This window comes from Sipha flava, unplaced genomic scaffold (assembly GCF_003268045.1).
Source record: "Sipha flava isolate LNK unplaced genomic scaffold, YSA_version1 134_pilon_pilon, whole genome shotgun sequence".
Classification (NCBI taxonomy): domain Eukaryota; kingdom Metazoa; phylum Arthropoda; class Insecta; order Hemiptera; family Aphididae; genus Sipha; species Sipha flava.
This window is the reverse complement of record NW_020271760.1, coordinates 2431423-2452544: the sequence shown is the minus strand read 5'-3', so window position 1 is coordinate 2452544 and position 21122 is coordinate 2431423. Positions and strand designations below refer to the sequence as shown.

General features: G+C 28.5%; 1 protein-coding gene across 1 annotated transcript in view; it reads left to right on the top strand.

Moving 5' to 3' along the window:
- Positions 1-20368, top strand: part of LOC112679338 (pancreatic triacylglycerol lipase-like) — a 41710-nt gene extending 21342 nt beyond the window's left edge. Inside the window, exons 3-12 of the mRNA XM_025549107.1 lie at positions 5162-5290; positions 7204-7358; positions 10255-10374; positions 10818-10964; positions 14696-14921; positions 16543-16787; positions 17581-17707; positions 18262-18388; positions 18466-18672; positions 19967-20368. Coding sequence (XP_025404892.1) covers positions 5167-5290; positions 7204-7358; positions 10255-10374; positions 10818-10964; positions 14696-14921; positions 16543-16787; positions 17581-17707; positions 18262-18388; positions 18466-18672; positions 19967-20090 — 1602 coding nt within the window. The 5' untranslated portion in view covers positions 5162-5166 and the 3' untranslated portion in view covers positions 20091-20368. The remainder of the gene's footprint in view (positions 1-5161; positions 5291-7203; positions 7359-10254; positions 10375-10817; positions 10965-14695; positions 14922-16542; positions 16788-17580; positions 17708-18261; positions 18389-18465; positions 18673-19966) is intronic.
- The last annotated feature ends 754 nt before the right edge of the window (positions 20369-21122 follow it).

Genomic DNA, 21122 nt, shown 5'->3' with positions numbered 1-21122 from the left:
AAAATCAAAAAAATTAAATTAATTTTTTATATTAATAGCTACATGACGTAATATTTGGTGTTATATTTTTTCAGTAAGAAGAGAGGAGTGCAATGTCTCCACTTGATAAGCGAATGACGAGCTTTTAAACATTTGCGTTGGTTATTACACGTCATGACTAGACACGTACACAAAAAAGTATTTTGGGGGTAGGTTTAAGTGGTACATTTTTATACTTATATAATAAATGTACCACTTTTACTCTATAAAAACATATTTAATCATTTCCCTAATACTCTTCTTTGAGTACGCACTTGGCTGTGATGATACACATAAATTTAGTCAGTGTAGGCTCGTTTCATATGAGCTTCGTATAAGTATATAATATACTTACGAGTATAGTCTTCGTAGTACAATTTACATATTACTACTTAGTATGTAACTAGTTCATCCATATTACATTTTGAATGGATAAAGCAATAAAAATATATTCAATAGTAGTACCTAATATATAAATACCAGCCTATAAGAACGGATAATTTATTTATATTATTTTTATAAACTTGGTTAATTAAAATTTTAAATGTTTCTGCAGTAACATTATTAACTGGCTGTATACATAAATATGCATAATATGCATGTTTGAATATAATATTGGGACGTGGCATGTTTTAAATTGATATAACAATGATTTTGTACTATGCATTTATAATATTAATACATATTATTTTTTAATTAATAAAAACAGTCTTAAATGATTAATACGTATTGATTTTGAAGAATCTAAAACCGTTTTGTAGTAAGAAAATAATAACTGATTTTTATAGGAGTACATAAATTTTCAGTTTTATTTGAGAACGATTATAAGTGAATATAAATGTATGACTTTCTTATCTATTTTAATATCATATTTAGAATAAGAAATTAAAATACCACAAATATTCATAATCTGAGTTCTCTCTTTAATATTTTTCTTTTTACTTTAATCTAATAATTTTAATTAACAAATAACTGTTAATTTAATTATTTATTCGTTTAATTTAAAACAAATAATAAAGCGTTTAAATCATTAGAAATTATTTTTATAAATTATAAATGATATTAGGGCCTTTTTCGAAAGATATTTTACTACTTTATATTATAGAGTAACCGTTATAACTGCGAATCCAAAAAAGCGAATGTCAAAATAGCGACGGCAAAATAGCTAAAAGCCATAATAGTGAATGTTCAAAACAGCTAAAGTATATTATTTTAAAAAAAATTTAATGTAAAAAATAAAAATATATTAAGTATTTAAAAAGTGTATTATTTCAAAAAAAAAAAAAAGATATTAAATTATATTTATAATTTATACTTGTAGTGATACATTTTTTTTTTATTGGGTTTTGTCCGCTTATATATTGTTCTACTTTCATTTCTGTGTTAGTCTGTTCTTGTTTGAACCCTTCTATGAGTTTCCAAAGTGTTGAGTGACATGATCCAAGTAAATGATTAAAACCACGATTCCAACCTATATAATATGTAAAAATCTATTAAACATACTTAATATATTTTAAATATATTTATTTGAAAATATTAATTACCTTCGACAGAATTATTAGTCTTTGGCAAGTCTATCGAGTCATAACAATTCAATTTCCAAAGGAAATGTTGGACCTCTACGTCATTTGCGTACAGTCTTTCCAAGCCAAGTATCTTCAAAGTAGTCCAATAGTGGTTGAAAAAGTTCTTCGTGTTCTATGTAATAATCACTTTAACATAAGTGATCAAAACTTACTATTACGTCAGATACTGGTATATAAGTATGTGATGGTAACAATTGTATTTGAATACAAAATTCTGCATCAGTTAGATATTTTTCGTGGATTGTGGGTATCAATTGTATTTTTCGCCATACACATTGACTTAAGTGAAAGTGGCAACCACGAGAAATTATATTGGGAAAATTTTTCTTAAATTCCAATATCGCACTTTGTTCAAAGTCAGTCATAATAGTCTTAGGATTTAATGGTATATGCGATTTTAGTGTTTTGATTAAATAAAAATATGTTGCAGTACTTTTATCAGGTAATAATGCAAAAACTATTGGTATTACAGTATTATATTTCAATACGTGAAATGTGTATATTTGAATATATATTATTATATAATATATAATAAATATTTGTATATATGAATATAGAAGGAGCGCTCTTAAATGTACCGCCGGCAAACCAATGTTCAGATTCAGACATTAACTTTAACCCTTAACTTGTACAAAATATTGAAATTCTATTTTTTGTAGGACCGTTAATTTCGTAATTATCAAACAACAAAAACTTACTTCCATTGTTTGTTTGTTTATACATGTCTGGTATTTTTCCTAAATCTTTCAAAGTTAGTGGATTAGGTGGAGAGCGTTGATTACGTTGCCTAGTTCGCCGAATAATTCTTTTAAGATTTGATACACTTGTGAGATTGCCTTGAATGACATTTGATGACGCCGTTATTACAATATCACTAATAATTTTACTTGGATTGTGTTGAGTAGTTAAAGCACTTTTTTCATTACTTCAGTTAATTTTTTGACTTCGATTTTAGCTGGATTGGGGACATGTACATGTTTGAATGAAGAATCTTTAATAACCAAATAATTTCTAAATGTTAATTCTATCACGACATTTTTCAACTTTCGCACATTTCCAGTATGAAACTTCGCCGTTTTTACAATCCTTCCGATACAAAAACCCATTGTATTTAACGAGTGGTTTATTTTTTTGTGAAATTAAATATTCGATATTTTTAAACAACATATGTGAAACTATATAATATACTAAGTATGCAACTGCGATACTGAGCGGTTAAACATACACTGTAGGGATGGGCATGGAATCCGAATATCTGAATTATTCGAATATCCGGTTAACCAAATCCGGATTTGAATCAAATTCTTATCCGGATATCCCGAATTATCCGGATTTATGAATTTGCTTTTTATGTGACTTCAGACTTTCAAATATTTTTAATGTATGGTAAAATAAATTATTTTATTATAATGAAAATTTAACAAAATTTTATATTATTAAAATATTATTAGTATATAAAAATGAGTCATTGAACAGCAAAATCGAGTTGAATAATCCGGATATTCCGGATAATCCGTGAAATCCGGATTTACTAAATCCGGATTTGACAAATCCGAATAATTCGGATTTTTGAAATCCGGTTATGTTCACCACTAATACACTGTCGCTGTCGAATATTATGCTTATATCTAATCGACCTATTTTATTAGATATTATATCTGGTCCAACCGGACAATAATATTGGATAACCCAGCTATACAACTGATTGTCATTATCTGCATCTTTATAACGTAATATTATTACTACAGATAAATAATAAGAGTAATAATTTTAAAATAATATACTTTAGCTGTTTTGAACATTCGCTATTATGGCTTTTAGCTATTTTATACTTAGCTATTTTGCCTTCCCTATTTTGATACTCGCTTTTTTGGATTCACGGTTGAGACGAGTTACCATATTATAGCAACAATATTTGAATAAAAAAAAAAAAAAAATAAATAAATAAAAATATTGAATAGATATACAAAATCATTATATTTATTTATTAATTTACATGCATAGTGGATTCCGTTTAATGTGGACACGATTGGACCAAACCTATTACTACATTTAGCGGTTAGCCGTATAAAACCAACTAAGTTAAAAATACCCATATTTTTAATATCGAATAATTTTATTTTGCACACGTAAGCCATAAAATTATAAAAAATGTTAAATTTATGTAAAATGTAAAATAAACTAATATATAAATAATATATATATATATATATAAAATAATAATGAATAGTATAATCTCGGGATGCATAATTTTTTAACAGGTTTACGTTTTTAAGTGTTTAAAGAAAGATACTTCACTTTGACCAAAATCGTGATTATTTCCTTGAGGAAAAGATCTTTTTGAAATAGTCGAAAACTTTCATGATCGTATGAAATTCAAGGAAAAACTTAAATTATTGTTGCCAAGCTAAAGAAAGAAAGCTACAAGTTAATCGCTTTATTTTCTTTTTTCTTTTTATTTTGTATTGCTCTCGATATCAGTCCTATACATTAAATTAACAAAATCCTATTAAGGCTTAAAATGTATTGATTTTTATTACTTTTTATAAACACAATATCATAGATAAGATGGAACCCAATTGTATTTGTTGTCAATACATATTATAACGTTACGATAAAATAAATATGGCCAGTATAAACCTAATTGAGTGCTCATATTATGTGGGTTTTTTTATCTTGTTAGTCTACATTGAATTTGGAACCAGACTATTTTGTCATATTACTCGGATGCCCATATTAACCGGTTACCAAATTTGGTAGAATCCATTATAAATCAAATTAAATAATATAAAATATATCCTAGATAACTCAAACGTGATAAAATGTATAAATTCAGCCCAGAATTCAAAACGGTTTCGACCTTTTAAAATTTGACTTTCGATCAATCCTTTCTTAAAGCAATATAATAAGTATAATAATAGTTAGAATATACCCTAACAATATACGTATATAATATATAAAACAGTAATGAATTTTTCGAGATAAGATTATCAATATTCTGCGTTGTTTTAGGCGCTGTAATCTCACTTTGAACTTTTGAAGTGGTCGTTTTCAAATACTGAGGATTTACAATATGTTCACTTCTTCCTCAAGTTTTTTTTAATAAGAAAATAAGTACATCGTTGTAGTCAAATGTACATTTATAAATTCATAACTTTGTCGATAGTATTCTACTGAGTGTATACAAAACATATTCTCTGAATTAACGTTTAAAGCTTTCATAAAAACAAATGATATAATTTATTATATGTGTAAATATTTCATTTGTAGCTTAAAAAAAACATATTATACTAATTAGCCCACTCGATTAGACGATTACTAACTCACACGCACGCACACGTCGTGTTTGATATTTTGATAAAATCAAATTTATGGCAGGCGACGTATTTATAATAATAATTCTTGAATAATCCATACTCTAGCATAACATATCGTTACTTATGATCCGGCTACAACAATAGTTACTTAGTACGCGACAGGATATCTGTAATGCGTTTTGCGTGTACTTTTAATAAGAATTCAGCGTGCTCATGAATTTTTTTTTTCTATGTCTGCAGGAGGTATGGTCCGAGGTCATGTGGCTTTGTGCATAGCGACGCTTGCGACGTTTGTGCGGTCAGGCACTGCGGGCATTCTCGAATGGGGACGATCCAACCACATAGAGGTCAACATACCCTGGTTACCATGTAAGTTTTGGGTGAACACCGTAGAAAATGATAGAAACAGTTTATCTGTGTTTACTAAATTGTGAAAGGAACGCGTGAGCATTCCGCTTGAGTTTTATTTGCCACGTTTCAAGCAACGATTTACAATATTTTTATTTTCTCCAATCAATCCAAAGGTTAGTTGATGTTTCTTTCCTTTTTTCCATGTCGCTTCTAGCTCTGTCAAGCACCCGTATGTTTTCATTACAATGTTTTTTAATTCTAGTTTCACGAAGAGTGTTTTAGGTTTCCTCCGGCTAACCGTCTATTTTACTTTCTATTAAAGCGATGATCCAAAAACTATACCTTCTATGACTATACTATAATTATCATATAATGAACGAATTTGGGTATCTCTGTTTATACCGAAGAAGTTACGGTGTTTGAATGAAAAATATGGAATTCGTTGTTTTTTAAAAGTAACTTTAGAAAAATTATACTAAAATAGATCCAAGAAATAAAAAAATACTAGAAAAACTACTTTTGTGTATTGTGAAAATAGCTATAAAATATATATGTATTAACTATACTATATTATAATATTTTTGTTGTAAAACGAAAGTGTGTGCTTATTTCAATATTTCGAAGACATGCGTGTTTTTTGCAGATAATTTAATTTTCAAATTCGTGATATATATACGATAGTATTATATATTGTATATTATAAATATATGTATATTATATATTGTAAACTATCGCTACAGCTTACTATATTGAAGAATTGTTTGAATTGGTAGTATATTTTTCATAAAACGAATGCCACATGTTGCCATATTATATCGTATTGGTCTGTATATAATTTTTTTAACAACGAATATTCGACTTGGAAAAAAATACAGTTTATGAAGATAAATCAAATTACCTTATACATCATACTTGGTCGGTGAATATTATAATATATAGCTGTACGCAATTTTTATCTTAGAGTCTTGAAGCTAAGATCGAAACGATCTCGTCCAATACCAAATAACACTTTTGTTCCAATTTTTTTTATTTAAATATTTGTATAGTATTAATTAGTTTGAATTTTATGAGCTATTAAAATATGTCCAATTCAGAATTTCAGTTTTATTAGAGCGTCTAAATATTTTCTAAACACAATATGCTAAACGTTAATTTTTGTTGAAAATGATTGTATAATTTGTACTAAATATGTTTTTATTAGTTAGTTAATGAAAAAAAAAATGTTTATATATTTATAGACGTCACGATGATTCGTGAAAAGTGATCTCTGGTTTTATGTTTAAAATAAATACATTTCATAAAATGGGTGATTTAAAAATTAAATTAAGTATGTTTTGAGGTCAGAAACCTACAAGCAATTAAAATGCATTATTAAAATATCTACTTTAATTTTTTTTTCTTTTTACTCTGTTGTTTAATCGTTCTCTTGTGATATGCAAGTACTTGTAGTTTAGTAAATTTTATTTTATCGGGAACGCAACCATAAGAGAAAGACAATGCATGTTCGTCTTTCAGTTTTATTTTTCATGGGAAAGTATTTTAGTTATTTGTTACTAGTTGAAACACGCGTTAAAAAAATATATTTAAATATATTATTACTTTTTTAATGTACACTCGTATTTCTTCATCATTTTAGTTTATTTTTTATTTTAAAATAATTTCAAGAAACTTTTACGAGCTAAAGATAATGCGAGTATAATTTTGAACAATTTATAAAATGTTGCCTTTAATAATTTTTATATGTAATCGAGAACATTTTTTTCGTCAAAAAGTAATTACATTTTAAAGAATATTGAACGCAACGAACTATAATATATTATAATAGGTCAACTATTTATAAGCGTGTATTTAGTACTATGTACATTTATAATAATTTACAATATTCTTTATAAAATATAATAGTCTAATTGTTCTTACGTTCAAATTTTTAGTTGAAAACGAGACAAGATGTTACGACGAACTAGGATGTTTGAATATCACACGAGATTGGTATCATCTCATTTATCGGCCGTTCAACGTGTTTCCATTAGCGAGACAAGTCATCGACACTCGATTTATTCTATACACAAGAAAAAATCCTTTGCAGGTAATCATATAAAAGTACTCTAAAATACATTATAAACATAAATGTGTAGGTTTCGTAAATGTCGTGTTGTATTTAAAATATTTATGGTTTTAAATTATATATATTCTAACAAGTGCAATATGATTATTGGTTGATCATTTATTTGACTGCTGTTCGCAGTTAATTTTATAAATAAATAAAAAGTACTTATTCAATAATTATGAAATAGCTTATTAAATAATTACTATTTATTATAATTAAATCTAATCAAATTCAAAATTCAATTATTTGAAAATTAATCATTTACAATGAGCATCGATTGATGTAATGTTTATATATGATAACTCATTGAAATTGTATAATAATAGTTATAGGAAGTTATATTTTCAACAATTAAAAAATAAAATATGGTTTATAAAACCAGTAGGTACGTATATTTCAACATAAGTGTATTATTCTTGTTAATTGTTTTTCTCTTTCCTTTCACCAAAGTGTTACGATTACACACGTATATTTTATGTTGCTTATCATACAAATTATAAAATAAATTATATCTAAGTTTTCATTTTCATCACTAAATAATTACTTTTTTTAAAGAGAAATATTTAAATCAACAGGAAATTCTTTTGAATTGTTTTTTATAAACATCAAAAATAATAAGTAGAATTTAAATGATGATTTAAACGTGATTATTTATAATTTATTTATAGTCATTACACTCAAGTCACAATTAGTTAGAAAAAAAAAACAATTTCTGTTTATACTGTGGAGAAATGTTGAATATTTCAGTGTTATAAATTTGAGATATTTACAACGTTTGTTTTTCTATAAATATTTATTTATTATTTTTCTCTTCTAGTCCCATATAAAATAAACAAAACGGGATGTATTTATTTATCCATTTACGTTGTTGCATAAAATAAAAATTTATTAAAATAATATTATTGTATCAAAAACTATATATAATTATTAGCTAGAATATAAAAATATATTTTTTTGTTCAACCAATAATAGAATATATAATAAAAAAAAATTACTTTGCCTACAGTTATGTTTATAAACTCTACAGTCGATTAATTTATTATTATTTGTCACTAATTTGCATTATTATTAAATAGTGTTTCATATTTTCATTACATAAAGGAATGTTTCCTCGTTAACTAATTTCAGATATCTGTATTCCATAGAATCGTATTGAATACACGACGGTAATAATTAAATTAAACTACTGTTTTCGAGGTTCCATAATAGTTGTCATGGTGATTTAAAGTAATGCTAACAGAAACGAAAAAAAATATTAATATCAAAACGTTTGGCAATACCATTCTGCGTAGCGTTTACAATATTAAACGTAATATACTCGTATTATATGGTATTACTATTATATTCATAAATTGATTACATTTTATATTAATCTGATATCACACTATACAATGTTATGTACGCGTAAATACTCGTATTTATTAACACATGTGGTCCTGATTTGCTAACCATATTAATTTGAATTACATGTTCATTAACGTTACGCACGTTTCACTATAGGGAATACACTATTAAATCGTATAATACACGTAGGAACCATCTATTATTGCAGGATGTTCCTTACTTATTTATATGTTATGTCCAACATACTAAATACTCTCATTCTTAGTTCTAAATGTGTCCTTCTTTGGTCGGCTTTAGCAATAGTAATAATTAGGGCCTCCACAAGGAAGGGAGGCTGATAAAATTTGAGTACAGGGGCCCAGCTATTTTAAGGGCTCGTTGGCCCGTTGAAATTTATTTGTAATTTTTGAAATTTTAGTAGAAATACTTATTTTACAATAAATAATATTGTAAAATAATATTTTATATATATATTTAGTTATTTTGATAGTTCAAAATGCGGTTTAACCAATGATTACCTAGAAATGAATGAATTGGCTTCGGCAGTAAATTTTGATGATATCATTACTGAGTTTGCTGAGCCCAAAGCCCGCGAAATAAAATTTTAACCTAAAAAAAATGTATTAAATATAAATTAAAATGTACTTGTTTTTTTCTTTCTTAATTTAAATAATATTGTAATAAAAAAACTAAAATAGATATTATTCATGTTGAAATGCTTATGAATCTTGAACTTGAATTGGTATAACGATAACACAAATATTATTCCTAAAATTGTTATGTATATATATATAAATAGTAAATTGTATTTTTGGAAGTTTTATAAAGGGCCCGCACCAACATTTAGTATAGGGGCCCGAAATTGTATATGGGGGGCCCTGGTAATTACTATTACAGTAAATAAAAATAGTAACAATGCCTGTGTTTGAGACGTTGATAATTCGTTTAATTATTGTTCGAGTTAGAGTGATAAAAAAAAATTATAATGTATGATTTCTATAGATGTTTATTTGATTTTATTTTAAAATTCGTGTCTAATTGAAAAATATATGCATAATACCAAAATTATTTCACTAAAACAGAAGAGTATTAGGGAAACTTAATGTTAATTTTTAAAATTTACATACCTCTAAATTAATATCAGCAATCATATGGCTTTCTTTGTAACATAATAATAATTAATATTTTAACTAAAATATGAGTTGTAAAATGTTCATCTGTCAATGTTTATAAATTTTGAATTTCAAGTTTTAAATTATTCTGTTGGAGAAAATATATTTTAAAAGTAAATTTCATGAAAATATAAGGATAAAAAATGATCTATAAGTAAATATAATTGTAATATTGTATGCCATAGTTAGCAATTTAATAATATTAATTAAACTGAAATAATAACTTTAGCCATTGGACGTTTCAAATAGCTAAAACAGGCGCTTAAAAAAAATTAGTCTAAACTGCAGATGAAATAAATCTCGACAAATTTCAAGAATGAAACCAGAAACTGATTGATTATGTAAATGTTTCGTTTTAGGGCCAGATGCTGAAAGTGCAGTCGGAGAAAACTATTCAAAAGTCCAATTTGGACCCTAAAAAGCCGACGAAGTTTATCATACACGGTTTCATCGACACGCCTCTGAGTAATTGGGTCAAGGTAAAAACAATAATACAATAGTAATAAAAATAATATCACTTTAATTTATTCGTAAAGCAATTAATTCCTATGATTTTCGAAAACAGTGCCACTATTTTTTTAATTTTTTTTTTTAATCACGTTTTATTGTTTAAAAAATAAAATATACTTCTGATTCCCGTTTAGGGGAAATAGATAATTGTGTTCAATAATGATTACGAAACGCAAATGATATAATATTATTATAACCTCGTAGTGGCGATAGCCCGTCCTTGAGACGGTAAAAAAAGCGGTCGATATTATTAAAATTTTCGTCCACAATAGTGCGACGAGTATTCGGATCATTGTGGCCAATATCGTTTGTGGGGGGATCTTTTTGATACGAGCCATAGTCGAAGATAAACATTTTAGTAAATTACCGTTCAAATTGTTTGATTATACCTTTTTTTTTTTTCCCCGTGTAGGAAATGAGAAGAGAACTGCTGAAACACTCCGATTGGAACGTCATAGTGGTCGACTGGGCGGGTGGGTCGTTACCTTTGTACACGCAGGCAACGGCCAACACACGACTCGTGGGACTGGAAATCGCCTACTTCATCAACTACTTAAAAGTAATGTAACGGATTCGATTTGGTAATATAACACTTGAACGAGCACAGTAGCTCCTATACTGTATGCTGTCGCCGATCCTTTTTAACACCGCACACCGATCGATTTTGTTTGTTTTATTGATTTATTTATTTATCTTAACATGATGTCACCTCTTGTCGACCGTTGTGGTTTGACCAAGCGAGAACGTATCTAGATTAGATAACGGTCACATAACGTAATATTGTTTTAACACCATATTACAAATGGTAACTGATACGAATACGATTTATCTAGACGAAGCACCCGGGGATTCATTCTTTTAACTTTTACACCTTTATATTATAAAAACACGGTTTTACTGAAATCTTTACGACCACGATTATTTTTTATTTTTATTTAGTTGTCTTTACCACGTTATCAATCAACAACATGTTTACAATAATTTTAATCTACCAATTATGATAAGACAATTACAGTCGTTTTTTGTTGACAGATAACTGTAAAGAAGTAGGTACCTATCGTTTGGCGTTTCATAGTAACCGTGGTTACTGATCAATAACGCGTTTTTAAACTTTTTTATCGATATGCTTTTGCAGAAATTAGTTATACGTTATAAATAACGTATATATTATTACAATGTTCGGTAGAGTCACATAGAGATGATAAAAATAAATTATTTGGAAACTTTTTCTTTTCATCGTGGATAATCTATATATTACCATTGGCCCGTTTAGAATTCTAGGTAATAAATTATAAGACAACAAAATTTTATTTCCAGATAAGTTTAAAATTTCGGTACTCTCGTGATTTCGTAGTGCATATAACATCAATCCGTCCATGGTTGTATTGGTTAAAGGATAATAATATACGAGTAAAATTAGTTTTTATTTATTTATACAAAGTGCTAGTGCTAAGTTGTTCGATTTTTATTTGGTTGGTACTCGATAGCTCTACACGGTTGTGTCAATCACACAAAAACGTAATACCAGTAATTTCACAGCTGTATGGATATGGCACATTATTCTGTAGCCTCGAAACAAATAAAATAGTGTGATGTACATGATTTTACTAATGTGAAATATGTATTACGTACTCGGGCGTTTCAAGAAATTGAATTATTATCTCGTGTTTAGTATGTTCTTTCACCCGTTCATCCGGGGTACGTTCAAACACTTTGGATTGCTAAAATTAATATAACAATATTAATATAATAAAATAACCCCTAAACCTAAATGGCGTAAAATATTTTGTTGCTAACAAATTAAAATTATAAATAACAATATTAAAGAAAATTGAGATAGATTTTCAATAAAAAATCTTTTATCATTTAATATGTATAATCAACATTAGATTTTTTTCTTTAAAAGTATAAACTTAAATAATACAATAAAATTATTGTAAATCGTTATTAATCTCACATCTGTGTGCATTGTATTATTTTAACATAATAATTAGTGTACATTCGTCTTAGTACAATACAATCTGAAAATCTCAATCATTCTCATAAGCGCAAAAATAATCCTCATTAAATTCAACTCAAAATAAACGGAGGGCACCAATTTATGCCTTTGGTGTGTGTTGTCACGGTTACCGATACCGTTGTCGATGTTAAACAGATATTCAATACCTTTATCTAAAAGTTTACTTTAATTATTAAGTATATCGTCATTTCGACGACATAACATTTATATTAAGTCTTTTATCATATTATGTTTGTCCGTATGCAATTATTATATTATTATGTACAGTTCCATATGATATATAGTAGGCCGTATTCGTCACATTTCGGTTTGGTTTAATACCAATTTGAACTCGTCAAATTTTACTTACCTATAGAATTTCAAATATTAATGGAGATTTTTATTTTTAATTCATGAATCAAAACGCACAAAAACTATCAACGTAAAGTTTACTTTTTCTAATACGTTATTTAATTTAATAATAAATCATTTGAAACATTTCAGAAGATCCATTTCGATTATTTTATCATATTTATTTATTAAAATCTTAAATCATTTCATTTGTACAATTTGGATTTAAAATAAGATAATGAAAGTTTGATAAAGTTGATTTCTTGCAACTGGTTATTGTAATCAATGTAATATATTACATATTTCAATGAGATACGGCCATTCGTGAAAATATAATGTCTATCTTATTCGGAAACTTAAAAATAATAACTACATAATATATGAGTGCTACAAAATTTAATAATTGTTTATGCACTGAATTACTACTGGTTTACAGAAAGTGTGAGAAGTGAAGAAATTATTTACGGACACGTACACGAATATTCGATTGAGAGTTGTTATGGACAAATAATAATGAATGCGTTGAAATAAAAACGTAGTGCAACTGAAATGTATATGTATTAATACGTGTTTTGAATATTAAATTAGACAGTTCATCCAAGGTTGTTTACCCCGAAAACCACGCTGTTTGTACATTATGTTTGTGTCTCATACGGATTCCAACGTATAACAAACAGTATACATCGCTTTTAATTATTTTTGTATTCTAAATCGCGTCGATAGTCATGGATATTTTTCGGCCCCGAGTATAATCCTATCGGGCTTTAAACGGATTTATTGCTTAAGCGTGTGCGAAACCGCAATATCTCATCTTGACGTTGATTTAATCGTCATGCGAATCGGTTCGTATCAGATTGTTCTTAAGTGACCCGGACTTGATTATCAAAACAGGAATTGGCGTTTCCGGCGTTTAGATCGGGTCGGACGACAGCGAATAATGACGTGGGTCTAAAGTGCGTTAAATCCATCCGCAAAATGAGATTAGAATGGGAGACTGAAATAAAAAAAAAAATATTTACAATAGAATACATATTATATGTACACAGTCAAGTTGCTACAGTTCCATTTGAATGTACCAGTAGAGAAACTTAAGTTAAAATAACAATCTAAAACGTAATTCGAACTGCCGAGAATTTTTCAACCAAACGGATTGCATATTGTCTAATAATATTTATCGAATTATCGATTTCATATAATTGCGCTAAACATTATATTTTTTAACAAAATTCGTCACTATAATGAATCGCTACTTATGTATATTAAATCCAATGAATAATTATCAAATAAATTATTAGCAATTATTTTCACAGTCTATTAGAAACTAAGGACTAATTTGTAGTCAACTAACATTGTTTAGATCCATTTAATTAATTCTTCTGTTAAAATCGTTTGTAATATTGTAAATTTTGATAAATAATGTTATAAATTAGTTAATGTTTGATGAAATTGTTATGGTATAGGCTATTGATAAAGATAATAAATTATCATTATTGAGATTATATTTTTTGTTGTTTTTATCAAGGCACGGGGAATATTGTCATTCCATTTTCCCTTGACCTTCTCTAAACCATCATAATTTATAGTGATGTTCTCTCCTTCTTTTGTTTTATTGAAGTGAATACGGGGATTTTTATATGTAAAATTAATAAACTACTTTACATTAAAAATGCACAAAAATGCATCATTTTTGACGACTCTATCTCGATTACTCTACGTTAATTCTTAACTGAAAACAATTCTGATCCGTGTAAAAACGTTTTTTATATTTATGCTTAAAAAGTGACTGCAGTGAACTATATATAATACTAATAAAACAATTACGTCGATTTTAATGGATATGCAACGTTCTAATCACTGTTTATTTCGTTATAGTATTGCATCGTATTGTTTTAGTATTTTTTTTCTTATTGTCTGTTTTCCATTTATTTGCCTCGTGTTAGGATAACGTGGGCTTAAATCCGAAACATGTTCATCTGATAGGACACAGTCTGGGCGCTCACACCGCCGGTTACGCCGGCGAACGGATCGAAGGGCTGGGCCGAATCACCGGGCTGGATCCGGCCGAACCGTACTTTCAAGGGATGCCCTCGCACGCCAGATTGGACCCCACTGACGCACAACTGGTGGATGTCATACACACCGACGGATCGTCCATATTTCTATTGGGTAAGCGTTGCGTGCAATAATATTACTAAGATAATATTGTATAATGAATTAACCGAATTCGAATAATTGTGCTGTCGACAACGGAGACGGTAAATGTAAAGATTCGTATTAGGTTTCACAAAAATATATAGCTCGTAAAGATAAATAAATCATTTATTTTGTTCCCACAAGTCAAGAAAAAGTGGTTGTCCGTCTAGTGACAATTTTTGTTGGAGTCCGGAACAATAAGACATTAAATAAAGTTAAAAGAAAATAATATTTTATATTATTTACTAATTATTAATAAAATGTTTTTTTTTCAATAACTAACTACATTAATTAGAATAAACCGAGCGATAAGTCCGTGTACGATATGTTTAATAAAATATTAAACTTTTTCATTAATAATTATAAAATTCATTTGAAAAATGTAATTAAGGTATTATAAAGTAAGATATGCGTTAACGGTCGTTGCCTTCTACGATCAGTTGCTGATCGTTAGTCTAATGTATAATCCTTCTCTCTACGTGGTGTATTTATACATGCATCTATATCGTATATTACATTCTTTTTCGGAAATAATGTTTGCAATAAGATTTTTCATATTTTTTTTTTCGTCTTACTAACAGTGTTAAAATTGAAGATGATTAGGTTTCAGACCCTGATTCGGTTTCGAATATCATTATAACTCCGAGGTGACTGGTGTTGTATTATTGGTTAACCGCATATAATATACAGCAAATGCTATAAACATTTATGACGGGATGGTATTTTCAGATTTATATGGATCAAGAAAATTAAATGTCCTTGGTATGGCTCTTTTATATACATCCACAACAATTATTATTTTACGCTATTTCGCTTTGCTCAATTCAGTAAAAAACTCAGTGAATTGAACCGTGGGGTACCCGATAAATGAGTTCAAATGTAGTCAACGTCGCCATTGTGAAGCAATGCCATAGCAATCGCTGAACAACAATCTCTCAATGACAATTAATTTATGTTTGTAAATTCGGTTGCTCTATATTATGCCATATTGTGTTTTGATTATTGATGATTTAATTAAATAATAATCCGTGGCTAATACGGCTTATTCAAATTATAGTACCTGCTAATTAAAAGTAAAACGCGCATTGTTTCGAAACGTATTAATCATTTGGTACGAATTATCAATTTTTCTAGTTTGAAGATAATTAAAATTAGAGAATAATTGTATGTCCTTAGATAGTTTGTAAATTAATTGTATGTTTCCTATTATATTATGCATTTCCGTGTATAAACCATTCGGAATAATAAAAATCTTCCATTTTTACTGACTTACGAAAATTACTTTAAAATATGTAATATATTTTATAATTTAAATTTTTTATTGGTTTGGTTGATTTGTTAGTTTTATTAAAATAAATTATATTAAAAGAAAATTATTTTTATTTATCAATGCTACGTACGATAACGAAATATTATGCGAAATAAACGGGCCAACCGGTTGGCATGCTGGTATATTAAACATTATATGTTAACTAGGAAATTAACTGCTAGAATAGGGCTATTATTCCTTTATGCTATTGTTATAAAATGTATTTAATCTGTCTCTTAAACTCGGTTGAATACAGCAAACCTAAATTATATTTATTTACATTAGGCTATGGGATGAGCGAGCCATGTGGTCATATAGACTTTTATCCAAATAACGGTAAAGAACAGCCTGGATGCGATCTAACGGAAACCCCATTACCTTTAACTCTCATCAAAGAAGGAATTGAAGAAGCAAGTCGCGTTTTAGTTGCTTGTAATCACGTAAGAGCCATCAAACTTTTCATTGAGTCCATAAACTCAAACTGCCCATATATTGCACATAAATGCAACTCGTATCAAAACTTTTTACAGGTAATTAACATTTTAATATGATAAATAGTTTTATACAGTTTTAGAATGAAAATAATTATGTGGTTTATAATCGACTGATTGGTATTCATATTCAAGCCAAATTATTGAATTTAATTATATTTATTAAATTGCATAAACATATAATTAATTAATTTAGTGTATCTTAACACTCTTTGAGAGTTAATTTAGTACAAAGAATATAGTATATAATAACATTGAAGTACATATACTGTTTTTAAAATTAATAATATTATTTTTGGTCAAACATTAAATACTAAATAATACTTAGTTTTATAATTATATGTGCACATATTTTTAGTTTATTGAGGCTATAAAGCAAAAAACATCTAATTTTTGTATTATTTTTAAATCGAAAATCAATGTTTTTTTTTTTTTTTAAAAACTGATCAAGTTTAGAACCGTTTTCGTTTTAATCGTCTAAAATCATACACATTTTAATTGCATTATGTAATCGAACAATTTACACATCGCTAAAATAATAATTTACATAATTTTAAATGAAAAATGTTCAACACTAGGATTTTGTTCTTGGATCACGAAATGCGTATGCAGTAACAAACTGCATACGCAATAAACGATAACAGATTTCAATGCACCATTAAGCGATCAATCTGCATGAGTCGAATACTTAAAACTACGTATTAGTATCAACGAAGTGAGATTTACGATGAATGCCAATTTCCAACCTTCATTAAATATAGTTTAAATTTATTTTCTAGCCTCGCTAACTTAACGCGCTCCCGTTCAGAGTTTAATCATCACTGTGTTTCAGGGTAAATGTTTCTCATGCAAAGAAAACGACACTGGGTGTGCCATAATGGGCTTAAACACGGTGAGACCAAACCACGCACCGGGTGCTAAGTATTTCATTTCCACCGGAAAGGATACACCGTATTGTAGTGAGTAATCATAAAATATGTATACGCTCTTTGTTTATTGAAATCGATGATAAAACTAAAATACGTTTAGGGAATTATTACTGGTTCTATTGTGGCAATGCATTAAGTTTGAAAATGTTAAAGATTTTAAAATTCGCAAGCGTATTTGATCGGTAAAAAATGCTCTTTATAGACAAAAATTATCAAATGCAGTGCTCAGTACTAAAAATTCTAAAAATAAGTTATCTGCGTCATATTGTTTATTTTTAAAGTTATTTAATGTATTATAATTTGACTGTCTCAATTTGTATTCATTGATCGATGCAAACAAAACGTTTTAATTTAATTTTAAATTCTCAATAAAATATATACGTGTCTATATACATTTTTAAATATATGTACATTATATACATACATACATACATCTGTACATACATTTTTAATATACATGTAATTATTAATTTCTATCGAATTTTTCAAAGTACAAATTCTTTTAATTAGTTGTTCACAAATAACAACATTTTAAAATATTATAGAAATTAATCATTAAAATACCGTACATTAATAATGTTTAGGACGACAGTATAAAGTAATGTTGGATTTGGCCAAACCACCTAGAGCCGAGTCCTGGGTTCAAGGATTTATGAAAGTATCATTGCACAGCGACAACGGTGTTATAAGGAACTTAGATCTGACTCCCAAGTAAGACGATAACACTGCAATTTCGACAACGACAATAAGTAAATTACCTAATGGTTATACGTTTCTCAATGTTACAGCGGTTACGAACGTATGGAACACGGAACTAGTCGGAGCTTTGTGGTCACTCATCCGGATGACATAGGCCAAGTGAAGCGAGTAGAGTTTTACTGGGAGTACGATATGGACGTGCTGCAACCCAGGTCCATATGTTTTTTCTGGTGTAACGATCATCTCTACGTGTCCAGTATTGGTGTCACGGAAGCAGACGAAGATGGCAGTAGAGGGTACGATGAAAATCTATTGAAATACATTAATCGTTTTTATAGCTTGATTCGGGGGTAGATTAAAAGTAATTTCACTATTGTGAGGGACAGCGTGGGAATATTAACAAACCTATTTAATTTTTTTTTTTAAAAATCGCTTAAATAGATAGAGCGGTGAGAGAGAGAGAGAGAGAGAGAGAGAGAGATAGCTTTGTATTAAATTCGTATCTTACCAGAGCTCTGACTATTAAAAAATAATATTTGACTTGTTATTAGACATAATATTAATAATGAGTGTGTATATTATTATATTAAATAGCAATTATGGCAAATTATTTCATTGTTCTGATCTTAAATCGATAGTTAATTTGTTAGTGTAATATAGACGTCGTAGATACTAGCATACTGTGCACGCTGATATACGCGTATCTCATTAGTGCCCACGTAATATACTTCATATACGTAATTAGTATTGTAATAATCTTTGAAAATAATATTAACATTTATTTAAACTCGAAATACATACGATAAATAATATAAATAATATCTAGTTATCGCTACGCCATCTATTAATCTATTAAAGATTTAGCAGTTCGAGTTTAATTTGTTTGATATCAAGATAAATGTTAAAATAAATGCTCCGTATTTTCTGTTGGCACGATTCTTAAAAATGTTTCAAATGACAATAAAAATAGAACTTAAATATTCGAACAATTAAAACCGATTGTACCTATATAGTTAATAGTTTATATAGCGTGTATAAAAAAATAAGAATAATTCCTTCCGTCTTACTCGTTTGTATGATAGTTCAATCGTTTTAATTAAAAAGCTAACACTATCATAAGTACTATAAAATAAAATATAGTAGTGCTAGAAAAATTATTAATATTTTATGAATCTTCAGGTGTATTTATGTAATTTACACACATACAAACGACAAATGAAATAAATATTGTCAAGATAACCGAATCAAATTAACGAGCGAAATGAAATATTACACCCACTGCAATAGTCAATGCGAGCTTACGAAGGAATAAATCTAAAATAATATTTTAATTTTTAGTGCTCCATACTGCTTGACCAGAAATATATTATCGTATTTTATGTGTGCTAATACTTAATAAAAAATCACAAATCCAAAAACATTTTAGACAGTTGAACCATAATAATAATACGACTAACGAAATAAATATTGGACACTAAACGCATTATCTGTGGAGGGAAGAAGATCTAAAACATACGAAACAACAATTTATATATGTTGTGTAATACCATTGTGTTGAGGATAATATCATATTTGTTGTTTAATCTTTAGAAAACGAGGTGTCCTGATGGATAGTAAACTTTGCAGTCAGGGTCCCAGGGAGTACGCTGATATTGCGTCCAGGACGTCAGCTGTGTTCATTGACAAATGTGAAGACCAAGAACTCTTAAACTAAATTAAATACTAAATTAAATAACTTTGTGTGCGTGTGTGTGTGTGTGTGTGTGTGTGTGATTTTTTTTTTGTGCTTTTCTATGTGAAATGTACATAAATTATATAGATATGCATAATATGTATACACATATTTTTAGTGTGCACTTTTGCAAATATGATGTACAAACATGTGTGATAAAGAGATACCTACCTTTAAATGTTATACGTTTTATATCAAAACTTTATTGTTATACGATTTTTATGATGATAATTATATATTATACGATGTTTCTTTATTTACATATAGCATTGTGTTTCTTTTCCCGGTGAACCATGAGTGAACCAAAAGCTGTAGCGGGATTCAGGCTCAAACGTGTATTACACCGAAAGTAATCCGTGAAAATCGTCGTGCAAATGTATCAGGTCGTGACGTGATGCGGTTTCATATTTTATCTAGAACTTACATTGTTCTCTTCGGTCACGAAATTCGATCAAAATATCCGATTTTCCCGCGGTTCATACGCACATCATCGACACCGCACGTAGTTATAATAATGTGACTACGATTTTCTAACCGATGGTATTATTTAAACGTATACATGGACATACTCACGGGGTGACAGCCCTCACGGCTCAACTTCTAATACATTTTTGTATCCCCCACCTCCAATAAAAAAATCTTGAAAACGCCTCTGAATGTATATTATTATGCGAAGCGCGGAATTTACAGCGAGTGTTCAAACAAGAAACGCGACAGTTGTTAGGTACATATACGCGAACCAAATCGATTTTCCCCTGCATTATCAATTTGTTGTCCTGCAGCTCCTAATTAATTATACGGTAACAACAACATTATGCAATATTTTTACCGGTCATAAAACTATCTAGTGCGATTTTATGGAAAAGTTGATTTTTTTTATTTCCTGTTCCGATGCCTATCGTATGAATTTCTACACTACAGTTTTACGAAACTCGTGACCTAGTGCCATCTAGCTTTCTACCGTAAAATCTAAATCGCTCGCGCATCATGTAATTTAATGTAAAAGGGACCGCA